This window comes from Lactuca sativa, chromosome 3 (assembly GCF_002870075.4).
Source record: "Lactuca sativa cultivar Salinas chromosome 3, Lsat_Salinas_v11, whole genome shotgun sequence".
In the NCBI taxonomy this organism is placed as follows: domain Eukaryota; kingdom Viridiplantae; phylum Streptophyta; class Magnoliopsida; order Asterales; family Asteraceae; genus Lactuca; species Lactuca sativa.
In genome coordinates, this window is record NC_056625.2 from 107,642,489 (window position 1) to 107,657,744 (window position 15,256).

Consider the following 15,256-nt stretch of genomic DNA (forward strand, 5'->3'; position numbering starts at 1 on the left):
TTAGGTTTGGAAAAATTAAGACTAATTTCTTGTTCACATGTATATGTGAGTCAAGTGAAGGACTAAGGGATCGAGTACACATTTGTGTGCACTGGTCAAGTCTGCCACAAAAGATTGATAAGACGATTCGTGATGATTTACTAAAGTTTAGTAAATATCGTTATACTTAAAAGTTTAAGTATAATTTTGAAACACTGGAAAAGTTTCGATGTATGACAGAACGAATGAGAAGAATCAAATTAGGCAGAAAGATAAAAGTTTCTCAAATTTGAAAAAATGGGAGAGTACTTTAGTATCATGTTTTGTGATCATCTTGATGATTAAGAAACCATTTCACAATTGGTCCTCTAAGGACATCTTAGTGCATTCTTATAGCTAAGAAAAGGAGTGTGACTCAAGTTAAAATGGTTAAATCAAGAAGATGAGTCATACTTCGTTCCAAACAATTCTTAGAGTCATACTCCAAGATTGTAAATTGAGTGATACATCTTTAAGAAGGTTTATTAATACTTGTCAAATGTAAGACTAAAATGTGTCCTACTCTTGTACATTTGAAATTGGTAAGTTGTGATGTTTTGGATAAAACAGAGACCAACTTAGGCCAATTGTGTGAAGTGTTTTTCTTGATAAGAATCCACACTATCTCTTGAATATTTGGCAAGAGAGTCTTATATGTCAAGAGGACAGTGGGGGTCTTAAAGATCCTGAAAGAATTTCAAGATCTAATCAAGAATAAAACCTGTAGTTTCTCACTAGATCACGACTTGATGTTTACAACCTATCGTGTTGACATATTCCTATTTATGTGCCCATTCCAGTTAAAGTTGGATTTGCATATGAGTTCTGAGAGTTCTCAATTGGTTGCATAACAACTTGGAAGCAATAGCAGGCCCTTGTGCTGCCAGGTGGCAAGAAGTTAAGACTACACAAGTTCAATCCATATGAGTTTGGATTTGTCACTAACCATGTCTTGTGATTATGGTTTTTGACAAATTCACATGGATAGGAACACATACACCATAAAATTTAAGTGTCATAAGGTTTCTCTCCGATTCATGAAAATGATGGTGAGAAAACGCTTTCACTAAGTAAATTTTAGGTAGATAGCAATTATGATATCTGCATTCTCAAAGTCGTTAGTGGAGCGTGTGTGGTTAACCGACACACTAACATGGACTTGTGAGAAATAGCAAAGGTCTAAACAATTGAGACTGATTACGGCATCCCTTTTCATAGTTCTTAAATTGTTTAGACACACATGTGTGCTATCTAAGGAAAGGTGTATGATCTTGAAAAAGTATTATCAAAGCATCTTGTATGAAAATTTGAACTTTGGTAAGAAAGTCAATAAAGTATTGATTTCTAGAAGTCCAGTTGATTTCTGTGTACATGTCAAAGCTAGTGGGAGCAAAAATGTAATGCTAATAATCATCATGTTAGTGGGAGCATGATAATTATGATAAGTGTTGCAAGTTAGCAATATTAATTATAGAAAACAAAAGGTTTCAATTGGGAAAAGTTGTTTTGCTATAATTAAGGGAGTGGAAATTATACTTCATTTTAATTCTAAAAGCTTAGATTGAGGTCTTAATCATCTTTAGTGAAGGATATATATATATATATATATATATATATATATATATATATATATATGAATTTGATGTTGGAATGGCACAACATAAGGAAATTCTATATATGGGTCCATTATTTGCGTTCTAAAATTCGATTATGATTATGGCATCTCTTTTCATAATTTGAATTTTGAGAACATGGAAAATAGAAATAGAAATATTATAGCAAAAAGACTGGTCCAGTATCATGTCTTTATGTGAGACATCATGATTCGTGTCCCATATGCTTCGGATATAGGATCGATTGCATGTGCTATAATATTCATCTGTTATAAATTTTTCCAAATACCTAGAGCATTAAGAGGGAAAAGTACTAGAACTAGATACGACTAATTTGATTAAGCAATTGTCGAGGACAATCTAAGGTTTACCAAAGATTGGTTGCTCATGGACAGTTGGAAGTATAGTGTTAATTTTGGAAGGATCATATTGACATATTCTAAAAAGAGGCAACTCTTGTTCAGAAGTGATAGTCAAAATGGGAATATGGAAATGTTCCCATAGGTGGAAGTTATTCATTAAATCTGTGTAAGGTTAGGAAACTTAATGCAAGAAGGATGTTCAAAGCAATGTACTTTGAATATGAGACTTTGTTTCCATGGAGTTGATCTCCGTTAGAATACTTTGTAATGTCTGTTGACAAGTCTTTGTGGCTAGTGTGCATAATCATTACAAGAGGATCAATGCATATAAGTTTAGAATCTAACAGATTTAGGTAAATGGCAGGAATTTGGAATTCTTGCATTTGTGGTAAGGATTTGGGATTGTGAAATGAGAATCATTGTAATTATGTTCAATCGATCTATTTCACAAAGTAAAGATCATAGAAAAACTTTGTGTGCATACTTGGTGTATGGCATAACTAATGTTTGGAAAACATAGTGTGCATACTTGGTGTATGGCATGACTAGTGTTTAGGAAAACATAGTGTATATGCTTGGAGCATGGGACAACTATTGTTTTAATTCAAGTATAAATTTGATAGTTTGAAACAGTATAAAATGAATAATGTGTAATCAATATGGTGATAAATAAAAGGTGTTCTATTTATATTCCTAAGTTCTGAGACGATATTGGATTCGATTATTCTTGTGTTTCACTTTGCATGTTTTGACTTCCAGAATAACTAGGTCGTTCTTCTTGAATGACTAAGTTATTCAAACCATCCACAGTCGGTCATATGTTGGAAGTAGATATGAATCAAGACTGTCATGAAGCTGGTTTGTAGATGTCCAAGGTAGTGGACATAGCAAGAGTTGCTGCAACATTCATGAGTGCTCATAACTTATGAGTATTGGATTAAACCCACGCTCATATGACTCACTTCATGGATTTTATCACGAGTGATCATGAGACGATAATATCTTATATTCTTTAAACCTAGATATATGAGTTGTTGCCTATGAGTTGGTTATACATTGATTGTACGAAAACGCATTGGTAACTCGATGTTATAAAACATGCCTTTGTGTATAATTCAACAAGTAGTAGAACAAGCATATGAGTCGAAGTTTATCCATTCCTTTTACCCTTGAAGGGATAAAAGCGATATTTGTGGGCCCCTCGATGATTTAGTGATGACACCCCGAAGTGCTTGGCCAAGCCATGACTGATTTGATTTGTTCAATTAGTCGGTCGTCATAAATCGGAAATCGAGAAACAACAAATCGACAGAGAGAATGATTATAATCCATGACTCAGTCCATATGATATCTAGAATGGCGGAATATATGATCCCTTATCTAATAGACGCGTCATTGATTTGTTCAAAGTTCGACAACAGCTTTCAAGAGCTACAATTGCTAGTCGGGTTTTGAAGTCATACGCAATAATAGGCTTAGACTTATCCAAGTGGGAGACTGTTGGGTTAGTGTCTAAGTCCATAACTATAATTGGTATGTACTTGACCTGATTGGCATGGTCCATTTGGGTTGCATGGCATCCGAACAATTTGGATAGACTTTTGTGAGAAAAGGATAATTATGATTTGTTAATATATTATAAGTTCTAATATATTAATATGAAATCATATTATTTAACTAGTATTGATCAAGAATTAATTTGGAATTAATATTGTGATCAAAAGGAGACTAATTAAATATATGGGGATTGATTGTGTAAATCATTCATTCTTATATATGTGGGCTTATGATCCATAGTTCTTCATGTCAGGATAAACCCATGGATACTCCATGGAGTTTTTAACCCATGGAATGGAAAGACATGAGTTACATATGTGTAACCTTAATAGCTCAAGAAATTGGCACTAGTGTGTGTACACATGAGGGCTAGCCGATTTGAGCATATGAACCTTTTATCTCAAGTTATTCCAAGTTGTTGGTGATGTTGTGTGAACCATTTGAGGTGTCACACTTGAGGCACTAGGATCTTAAGCTCCATGGAATCAAGCTACATAAAAAGGTATGTCTTCCAACTTGTTTATATTACCCAAGTATCAATGATTGTATGCTAGTTAGGGTAATATCTTGGAAAGTACAAGTTTGCATGTATAATAGAGAAAACATATATTCAAGGTATTTAGGGTTGCATGTACACCATAGGAGTGTTAGAATGCTCAAAACCCATCAAGATTATCATTGGATCCACAGTTTCCCCTCCTCGGGAATTGGATTAGCAGGAATTGGGTCAGTTTTGGGTCCAACACATAAGCGAGCTTCAGAAAATGAAGCATGAACTTGACCTTTTCGGCCCAATGGGTGTAGTTCTGACCATCGAATTGGTCAATTCTGGCAAACTCTTGGTTCATGAAGTGAAGGCTAGCAGTAGAGTCCATTATTCTGTCAATTTATCGAATTAAAAACCTTTAAGAATGTTGAAAATCAAACTAATAGATGCGCAAGGAAACCAATAATATTGAGAATTATATGTCGATTAGTTGCGAATAACAAATCAAATTATTATTAATATATTTACCAAGTTTTTTCTAGAAACCAAATTAATCCTTCTCTATTAGATCTGATTATAAGAAAGGTAGAAGAAGACTGTCCTGTTGTTGGAAGAAATTAAACGCACGACAGAAAAAGTAAAACCGACATGTCGATGGCTGATCTTGAACGTGAAATAACTACATGGATCGGACTCCTGTCCTTAAAGGTTTTTACTTCGCTTCTACTAGCTGTAAGCAACAGAGTAAAACCCCAATATTTAATGCAGATCTATTGATTTTCTAAAATCACTGGAAATCGATAAACACAAAGCGAATACTCAGAAACTGAATGAAAAAAATACAGAGATATGGAGAGAGCTTTGATTTTTGTGAGATACTAATACGGCTCCTAGGGAGCTGTATTTATAGGTATCGAAACCCTAGAAGGCATGCAACGGTCCCTCATAGGTCGGCCCCTAGAAACCCTAGGGCGACGACTTCCTCTCCAAGCAAACCGTTTTCTGGGCCTTCCAGAATATTCCAACTTGTCCTCCACGAAGTCAACGACGGTCAACCATTTGACCGGATCAGTCAAACCGTCTTAACCCGAACTCGTCAAAAATAAAATCTCCTCAGCTCCCAGCGACTGATGCGTCGTGCACCTAAAATCACGCCATTTAGCGGCGTCGGCTAGTGCTAGGCTAGGCTAGGCGCGCGTGTGTTCTTGGCTCATTCCTTTGATCCACTAAAGCCTTTGAAGGCCTATCAAGAGAATAAACTTATAAACCCATTAAAAGTTTCTTCCCCCACCAATGTGGGATAGAGGAAACTTGCCAACTTGCAACCTTTCCTCTATAATTTCCAACAAAAAGAACCTCAAGAATTAAGATTTCAATTAAGAAAGTTCATATCATTAAACAAACTCTTCAAGATTTTATTTTATTTTTGGCAAATCCAACATATATGTGTTTAACACTCCCACGATAATATTAAAAGTTTTGCATAGATGTAGCAGGTAAACAGACAACAAGCTATATCGTTAATCCTTTTTGGATGACAAAACTAATTCTTTTAAAACCATATTACTATGCATGACCCGTTGTACTATATTGAAGAGCTCAACAACATCTGACACAAAAAAACCAAATATATATCAAACATGAAATGTATAAACGTATGTTTGATTTTTCATGCATGTTTTCTTATGTTTTGTCATTTTATATATGTTAATGTTCATTTCAACTATTTATGTATTTTCAGGATTACTTTTGTATATATTCATAGTTAAAGGTAGTTCAATATTTTGTCCTATTTAGCTAGGTTTATCTTCTTGTAATGTGTACTCTTTTTTGGTATAGGAGTTGATCAACGTCGTCGTTGATTCCTTCACAAGCCTAGCATATACGTTTTCTCCGTCGTCATTCCTCGACGTTGCCTCCAACAATGTCATATCGTATTGGTAGCGCTTATAAGCTCTAGATCCAAAAACCTTTGAAACAGACGATCCCTAGTTGTATTATCCTTGGCCACGCCTCTTGCCGGTTACTCCAATATCGTGGAGTGCATCTTCCTCTAGTTTTGGTGTAGACGAAGCCTGGCCGAGCAACCGATTCAGTTACGATTGGAGCAAGAAACAACATAAGAATAACAACAGGAAGAAGAACTGAATTGGATAACAAAGGATGTTTCTTCGTCTTCTTTGAAAAAGTGTAGGGTGTGGCTTGCTTTCGTTTTGATGAAGCTAACAAAACATTAACTTGATTCGCAGAGTAAGTGAGATTTAGGATCTGGCATTGGCGACTTGTTTGGGCAAAGAAGGGTTTGATCGTCTGTTTCAAAGGTTTCGGATCTAGAGCTTACGAGTACTATCGATACGATCTGACGTTGTTGGAGGCGACGTTGAGGAATGACGACAGAGAAAACGTGTATGTTAGGCTTGTGAAGGAATCGACGACGGCGTTGATCAACTCCTATACCAAAAAAGAGTACACATTACAATAAGATAAACCTAACTAAATAGGAGAAAATGTTGAACTACCTTTAACTATGAATATATTCAAAAGTATCCCTGAAGATACATAAATAGTTGAAATGAACATTAATATATATATATATATATATATATATATATATATATATATATATATATATATATATATATATATATATGACAAAACTGCAAAAATGGTCCCTGTGATATGCATTTTTTTGGGGTTTTAGTCCAAACCACGACTTTTTTGGATTGGTGATCCTTTTAAGCTAGTTTCTTTGTGTTTTTTGTCTCTCAGTAAACTAAAAAGACTATTATGCCCTTGTGATATATTTTTATGCTTTTTCTATTTAATATAAATGAAAAATAAAATAATTAGTTAATTTGGGGCCCACATCTCTTTCTCTCTCTCTCTCTCTTTCTCTCTCTCTCTCTCTCTCTCTCTCACAATAAAGCACACAACTCATTTTTTTCTTCCGATCTCAACTTCAACGAATACGAAGGGCGCACTGCCACCTCCGACGATCTTGAGGCAGCCACCGCACTACCTTCCATCGCCCTCCACTGGTTCGGTATTGCACCCCACCACCATTGCTCTGCCACTCCTTCCCCGTCTCACCCACGAACGTCGCCGATAACAAGAAACGAGAGCAAGACCGATGATTTGTGTTTCATGTTATGTTATAGGTCCGGTTTTGATTTTTGTTTCTACAGTTTTTGTTATTGGTCCTGTTTCAATGATTTGTGTTTCATGTTTTGGTTTTCTTTGATCTGGGTTTCGTTTGATTTGGTTTTGCTATGAAGATGATGAACTTGTTCAGGAATAACCAAGAGAAGCCCAAAAGCATATTCAAGATTAGAAGCCTCTACATCAGAAAGCTTAGCTAAGAAGCCATGGAATCGATTTTTGGTTTAATTTGAAATCGATTTTGGGTTTAATTGTTGGACTTGAAGGTATTACAAATTTGGGATATATATTTGATTCTTCTGTGAATCTTAATCATTATCTAATCTTTTACAACAAATTGGAGAGAGGGGTGACCGAAGAGGGGAGGGTGGGGTGCAATAACCTGTTTCACAACAAGAACACTTCAAATAACCCATCATCTTCTCTATCAATCTGAACCTAATTAATCTGTTTCACCTTCAAAAACATAAAGAACACTACCCCCGAAAATCACCGCTACCTGATGTTGTAATATTTATACTTAAACAACCTCTTGAGTGTATAAGTACCGATTCTAGAAGAAGAAGAGTTATGGTGTTGATTTGGGGATGTATGAAGAATACGAAGAAGATGAAATTCTTCAGGAGAGAGAGAGAGAGAGAGAGAGAGAGAGAATGTGGGCCCCTTGTTATTTTTTTAATTATTTAAATAAATAAATTAGTATTAGATTTAAAAAGAAATGAAAGAAAATGGAAAATAAATATCCTAAGGGTATTACAGTCATTTTACTATTCATAGGGACTAAGGGTATTACAGTCATTTTACTATTCATAGGGACTAAAAATGCAATTATACTAGCTCAAAAGGACTACGAATCCAAAAAAGTCGGGGTTTGGACTAAAATCCCCAAAAAAATGCATACCATAGGGACCATTTTTGCAATTTTGTTTATATATATATATATATATATATATATATATATATATATATATATATATATATATATATATATATATATATATATATATATATATATATATATATATATATATATATATATATATATATATATATATATATATATATATATATAATTTTTAAAGCAGTTTTAGTGAAACCCTATTTTCCCAACCCTACAATAAAAATCCAAAATCCATATCTTCAATTATGAAGAACATTAAGAAAATAATGAAAACATAATTTCTTTTTTATGCCATATGCCAAAAGATTAAAAATCAACTTTGTTTGATCGATTAGTTCCAATTGTAAAGGCCCATACTTTTCGACCGGGTCGAATATTATCAGCCCGGTCTACGCAAACCCGATTCGGATAACAAGCACCGTCGACCTGGGACTCCCCAAAACACCTCAAGAAGACTTCGAAGAAAATCAAAGACACCCACAGCCAGTAGAACTAGCATCTGATAACACGATAAAAAAAAAAGGCATCAAACTGTTCAAATTGCACTAATCCTTAGTGAAAACAAAGAGAAAACTAGGTTTGAACTACAAATTAGAAGAACTGTGAAAAAAAAAATGAGAGCGTTACTGGGTTTTGTTGGGTCACTGTTGATGATTAATATCTGTAATGGGTTGTTAACTTCTCGAATCAATCGTATGACTAGCAACAGCAGCAGTTATCTTACGAAGGAAGCTTTGTGGTTGAATCAGACTCTCGATCACTTTTCCCCCTATGTATGAATCCTCTCTCTTGCTATATCTCTATGCATGTGTTAGATTGTTATCTACGATTTTGGGTTTCGATGATTTTCTTTACAAGCTGACTTTGGGTGTAAATTTCAATTTATAATCTATCCGATTGTATACATTCCGAGTTTCAATAGTTAAATTGAGTCGCTTTGTCGTTTAATTAGAGCGAATTCTGCAACAAGATTATGAATTTTGAACTTTTCGTATATACAGGATGATCGTAAATTTCAACAGCGGTATTATGAATACTTAGACGAATTCAGGATTCCTGATGGACCGATCTTCTTGGTAATATGTGGTGAATCTGAATGTCGTGGAATAACCAATGACTATATGGGTGTACGTTTGATCTTTTCTTGCTGCTTTTATGGAGTTTTAATTGTAATTGAAGAATTGAAACACTGATAATGATGAAGCTTTTGAACTTCATACAGATTTTGGCTAAGAAATTTGGAGCTGCTGTTGTTACTCTTGAACATCGCTACTATGGAAAAAGTTCCCCTTTTAAGACTTTCACTACAGAAAATCTGAAATTTCTGTCATCTAAACAGGCGCTTTTTGACTTGGCTGCTTTTCGTCAATTTTATCAGGCAAGTTATTTATGGGTGTGAGTGTCTTTTTCATCTAATTGACTTAATGAGGTAAGTTATATATGAGTTTTTTTTTTTTTTTTTTTTTTGGACTTAATACAGAGTCTCAAATATAAAAACTTAATAGGGAAAGTAATAGAAAGAAGGGTTTCCCACTAAAGCTCAACATTTTACAAATTTGCCCTCGTTTGTTATTTTCTTTAATTTCCATAAGTGGGCCGTTATATTCTCGAATATTTTTCCCCTCAGTAGGGTAAAACGTTAAATAAATAAGTGTTGTATACATAAAGTCTGCTTCTTTTTTTGGACCGAATGAATTATCTTAATATGAGTAACTGACGATTTTACCCTTTTGTTTAGAAGTGAAGTGAAGATATGGATTTTGCATTCCCAAAATAAAAATCACTCTATATTTTAAATTAATAATGAGACAAACGCGTATTTAGTTGCTATATATGAATTGTATTAATATATGAATTATATTAATACCCTAAAATCTTGTTGTAGACAATAGAACTTTTTACACAATTCAAACATTCCCAAAATAAAATCTTTAGTAAAATTGACTACCTTCATAATTCAAATAGTGTTTTTATATGTAGTATAACATATTATTTTCAATGATTTTGTAGGAATCTCTAAATTTGAAGCTCAATAGAACAAACATTGAGAACCCATGGTTTGTTTTTGGTATCTCATATGCTGGAGCTCTTAGTGCATGGTTTCGTCTCAAATTCCCACACTTAACATGTGGAAGCCTTGCAAGTTCTGGTGTAGTTCATCCCATTCTCGACTACTATCAATATGATCAACAGGTGAATTAACATTTCATATAAAAGAAGGGCATTTACGTCTTTTACACAGATGACAGATCAAGTGTGAACCCTATCCCATCTTATTCCACCTTTTTTGGTTGTAGAAAAAATTACAATTGTTTTCACAAATTTCCCTGTCAGCCATCAACTGTCAATTGTCAAACTGTCACGTCAAACGTAGTACATCCTTTATTACTTTTCGACTGTCAACTGTCACCTGTCACTTGTCATTATCACGTCAAACACAGTACAACCGGTTATGTCATATCCTGTACTGCGCCTTGAAATTTGCAATTTCTTTAATTCATATATATATATATATATATATATATATATATATATATATATATATATATATATATATTTTTTCATTTCACGGGTTTATTTTAATTCCTCGGTGGCAGATGGGTGAGTCAGCAGGGCCAGAATGTAAAGCTATATTACAAGAAGTGACTCAACTTGTTGAAAGAAGACTCCCATCAGATGGAAAATCACTCAAAGCTAAATTCGGTGCTGCTGCGGTATTTACTTTTATATTTTGATATTTTCCACTTCTATATTATTTTTAAAATCTCAAACCATTGATGTCTATTTTTATAAAATATATTTCAGCTACACATCGATGCTGATTTTATGTATTTTCTAGCGGATGCTGCAGCCGTAGTGGTAACCTTATTTATTAATTTAATTTTTTTATGCATTTTTTTTTTTGACGAATGTTATAAATATAAATAAATATTTTTCAGTTTCAATACGGAAATCCAGATAAACTTTGTACCCCAATGACCGAGGCCAAGAAAGCTAACGAGGATTTAGTGGTAATTTTTCGTTTTTTTTTTCTTTTTTTTTCTTTCTCGAATTCTATTGACAAAATAAACAAATTTCTATTTTCTGAAGGATGCGTATGCAAAATATGTAAACGAATATTATATTGGTACTTTTGGAGTTGATATAGAAGGATATACTCAAGAATATTTAAAGAAACCTGAATCTACTGATCGATTATGGTGGTTCCAAGTTTGTAGTGAAGTTGCGTTTTTTCAAGTGGCACCTCTTAATGATAGTATTCGCTCTTCAAAGATCGACTTAAGGCATGTGCAAATAATGATATAATATCAATGTTCATTTAATTTCACCATTTTTTTGACTTATATGATAATCTAAAAATTGCTTTTTGATATGTAATAGGTATCACTTGGATTTATGCAAAAATGTTTTTGGAGAAGGCGTTTATCCTGAGGTTGATGCCACAAATTTGTACTATGGGGGCACGAATATTGCTGGTATAAAAATTTTAAAAGAAAAAAAAAATTTTGTTAGGTTTTTTTTTTTACATTAAATGTTGTCTAGATTAAGGACAAATTCGTATGTAGGTTCGAAGATAGTTTTTACAAATGGATCACAAGATCCATGGCGACATGCATCCAAACAAATCTCATCTCCAAATAGTAAGTTTCCATAAAATTAAAATTAAAAAAAAAAAAAATTACTTTTTTGAGCTTTTTTCCACCATGAAATTAATCCCTTTGTTTTTATATATTTTCTTAGTGCCAGCATACATAGTCAAGTGTGATAACTGTGGGCATGGAAGTGATTTACGAGGATGCCCCCAGTCTCCTTTAGTTCTCGAAGGTTAATTTGGACAATCAACACCTCTTATATAGTCACTAATAACTTTAATAACGTTTCCCAATTAATATACTCGAATTATGTTTTATGTTGCAGGAAATTCTAAAAATTGTAGTTCACCCGAAGCAGTTAACAAAGTGCGAGAACAAATGACAGAATATATAGACTTGTGGTTGTCTGAGTGTCATGCTGCAAGTTGGAGTTCAATGTAGATAAGAAGTAATTAATGAATGTTGCTTAACTAATTATCAGCAATCTCCCATGAGGGAATTATGTCTTTCCCTACGAATGTATGTATAGTTGCTATCGTTTGGTGTATATGATCTCTATGAGTTGCATCTCGTGTCATAGTCACATCGAGGAGACTATATGACCTTTGTTGTGTAAGTTTTGAACTTTTAAATAAGAGCTTTATTGTTCATTTACTTATATTACATAGTATTGATGTATATGATCTCTATGGCTCACAAAGCAAACCAAATTTTAAGATTGTGCATATGGTCCTCCAAGGTTAATGTGTGTGGAAATACTATTTATGGGTGGAGAAAATTGGGGCGAGTTGACTTGTCATGGAGTGAACAAGCATCGAGACAAGTCGAAGGACATGGTTGTAACCTTGGGCAAGAGGGTGGTCGAAGATATATTTAATAAGCAGCTACCCAAATTAATATATTGGGTTATTATCACTGTAACCCAACAAAGTTACGTATAATGGTTTAAATGATTCTTTGTGACTATTTTTTGCATTTTAAGGGCATATGCTTATAATTTTTGGTTTTAAAATGACACTTTTGGAAATATGAAGGGGTCATCTGGTGACCCCCATCCCACGTAACAATTTTCTAATTCCACGTATTATCCAATTAGATTAATTTAGGCCACATCATTGATATATGTATATAGGAGTTAATCAGAGATATTGTACGTTTTAAACCCCACAACTGTCTCTTTCGAATACTTTCTTCTGTAACTTCTTCATCGAAATCCGTTGCTCAACTGTTCTTCGGTCCTAGCCTTTTCTTCAAGTGTTCTTCTCTCAAATCGGCAAACTTTGTCGTTGCTATGGCCGTTTTCATGAAGATTGATCTACATTTTGCTGGAATTTTTACCAAGTAGCCCTCTATTACTTACTCAGATGGAGCCGAAAAAAGGTTTGATGATGTTGATTTTGTTGGAATGGATAAGAACGAATTTGTGGAGTTCCTTGAAAGATTCGTTGTTGAGGGATGTGTGAATGTGTACTTTTTCATGCCCAATATTGATTTTCCTGATGGATTGAGGATAATGTCCACCGACATGGATTATATGGAACTAATCGAAGTCGGTTATGCTTCTGATTGTGTAATTGATGTATATATGGACCATATTGGTGTTAATGTACATCAATGGATTCTTGAAGAGCAAGCAGAAGTTTGCAGTTCTTTAGACCAATTATCTGGCGCAAATGAAGATCATGAAGAAGTGCACAGCCGTATGGATACGGATGATGGAATCAACATGCAGGATTTACATGGTGGTAGGGATGATATCCAAGGTGCAAGGGAGCATTTGCAAGGCGAGCAAGATGATAGGACACTGAACCTGATGAGTGCATTCCTACGAACAAGACAAAAGATAATGAGTTTCTAAGTAAGTTGTGCCCAAAGGAGCAAGTCACCCCCCCCCCTTACAGTCCACCTCGTGAAGACACATATGATCCACCACAAGAGGATGAGTTAATATCCACTGACCAGGCTATTTACAATGAGAATGTTCATTGGAAAAAGCAAAAACATGTATTAGGTATGAGATTTATGAATCCTAAACAACTGAACATATGATGTGTAACTATGTTGTAGTAAATGGTTATCTGTTATGTTACAAAAAAAAATGATAGTATGAGACTATTTGTAACGATGTAGTTTTTCAACCAATTTTTTCATTTTTAAAGCACATAATCTCATATAATATATTTCATGAAAATCATAAGTGTATCATTGTCAACATAAATTCACAACAAATGTTAATTCCCAGAAGAACCCTCACCATAATCTCAAACATGTGTGTACAATCATGCCAGCGCCTTCTCGCGATCCTCGGATGTACCTGACACACATAACACATAACACGGTAAGCATAAAGCTTAGTGAGTTCCCCAAAATACCACACACAGATAATTAGCCACTCGAGGTTATAGCTCTGGAAGACCCTCCGGTCAATGTGTCTCAGTGGGACCCTCCAGTCCCACAGCTCGTTGGACCCTCTGGTCCGGTCTGGTTGAGAACCCTCCGGTCTTATAGTTCGTTGGACCCTCCGGTCCGGTCTAAGTAACACATAATATAACATACAATACATATCACACAAACATGCCTAACTCAAGCAAGCACATAAGACCCTCTGTTCACACATAGTTACCACTCTAGGTAAAGTATAGTGAGAAGACTCACCTCGAAGTAAGCAAGCTAATACACCTCGTACACGAATCAACGAATCAGCCTCCGCCTAATACATATGGTGATTATCTCTAATTAGACCAATTATACTAATAAGCTCCTATTAACCCCTCTTTAACTCTTGGTAAGGGTAAAAGACTATTCTACCCCTCCATGGTCTCCATTACTCATAGTTGGTCCAAACTCCAAAAGTCAACAGAAGTCAACTTAAGTCAACATTCCATTTTGACTCAACTCGTCGAGTGCACCGGGAGGACTCGTCGAGTCCCCTCGTTCCCTCAAAGACCTTATGAAAACCAACTCTACTCGCCGAGTAGACCCGTCTACTCGTCGAGTTGCAGCGTGTTCAGACTTTATCGGGTAAACCCTAATCGACTCGTCGACTCTACCCATGGACTCGGCGAGTTCATCCAGTCCATACTCCTATTCAGATGTTTTAGGGCAGATCCATCACTCTAAACACTAGATCTAGGCTCCTTAGGATCTAATGTCACGTAAAGCTTCGATCTTTACGTTTATGCATGGCATAAATGCTCCATAAAGCCATTACAAGCTCCAAGGAAGGTTGAATGCATGTGGACCTGCCTCTAACTCAATAAAGTTCCAATCTCTAGACTTTAAAGGCCTTCTCTAGTCCAGATCTGAGGTTCTAACCTCAAACCATGCACAAATAACTCAAACACAATATGGTTTGGGAGAAAACCCTAAAAACTCCCAAAAATGAGATCTAATGAATATGTGGCCATGATGAGAGCTTTTTACCTCTGAGTAGCAGCTAATGACAGAAGAATGAAAGATCCACAGCTTTCCCTTGGTTAGATGCACCAACCCTTCCAATCCTTCCTCCAAAATGCACAAGAATGCTCAAAATGGTCTCTCTCTCTCTCTCTCTCTCTCTATCTCTC

General features: G+C 34.9%; 1 protein-coding gene across 1 annotated transcript; it reads left to right on the forward strand.

Annotated features, from left to right (window-relative positions):
- The first annotated feature begins 8,535 nt into the window (after positions 1–8,535).
- LOC111897499 (probable serine protease EDA2) lies at positions 8,536–12,348 on the forward strand. Its single transcript, XM_023893455.2, has 12 exons — positions 8,536–8,870; positions 9,099–9,224; positions 9,320–9,475; positions 10,108–10,290; positions 10,695–10,811; positions 10,903–10,956; positions 11,037–11,108; positions 11,188–11,381; positions 11,479–11,573; positions 11,664–11,738; positions 11,839–11,922; positions 12,016–12,348. Exons 1-12 carry the CDS (start codon positions 8,712–8,714, stop codon positions 12,129–12,131), a joined length of 1,431 nt encoding a protein of 476 aa, XP_023749223.1. The 5' UTR covers positions 8,536–8,711; the 3' UTR covers positions 12,132–12,348.
- The last annotated feature ends 2,908 nt before the right edge of the window (positions 12,349–15,256 follow it).

Bases quoted from the DNA above. Each gene is read 5' to 3' on its own strand.
- LOC111897499 (XM_023893455.2), top strand. From the start codon at position 8,712: ATGAGAGCGTTACTGGGTTTTGTTGGGTCACTGTTGATGATTAATATC. The intron at 10,812-10,902 runs GTATTTACTTTT...AATATATTTCAG, and splicing joins CTAAATTCGGTGCTGCTGCG to CTACACATCGATGCTGATTT. The intron at 11,109-11,187 runs GTAATTTTTCGT...TATTTTCTGAAG, and splicing joins AAGCTAACGAGGATTTAGTG to GATGCGTATGCAAAATATGT.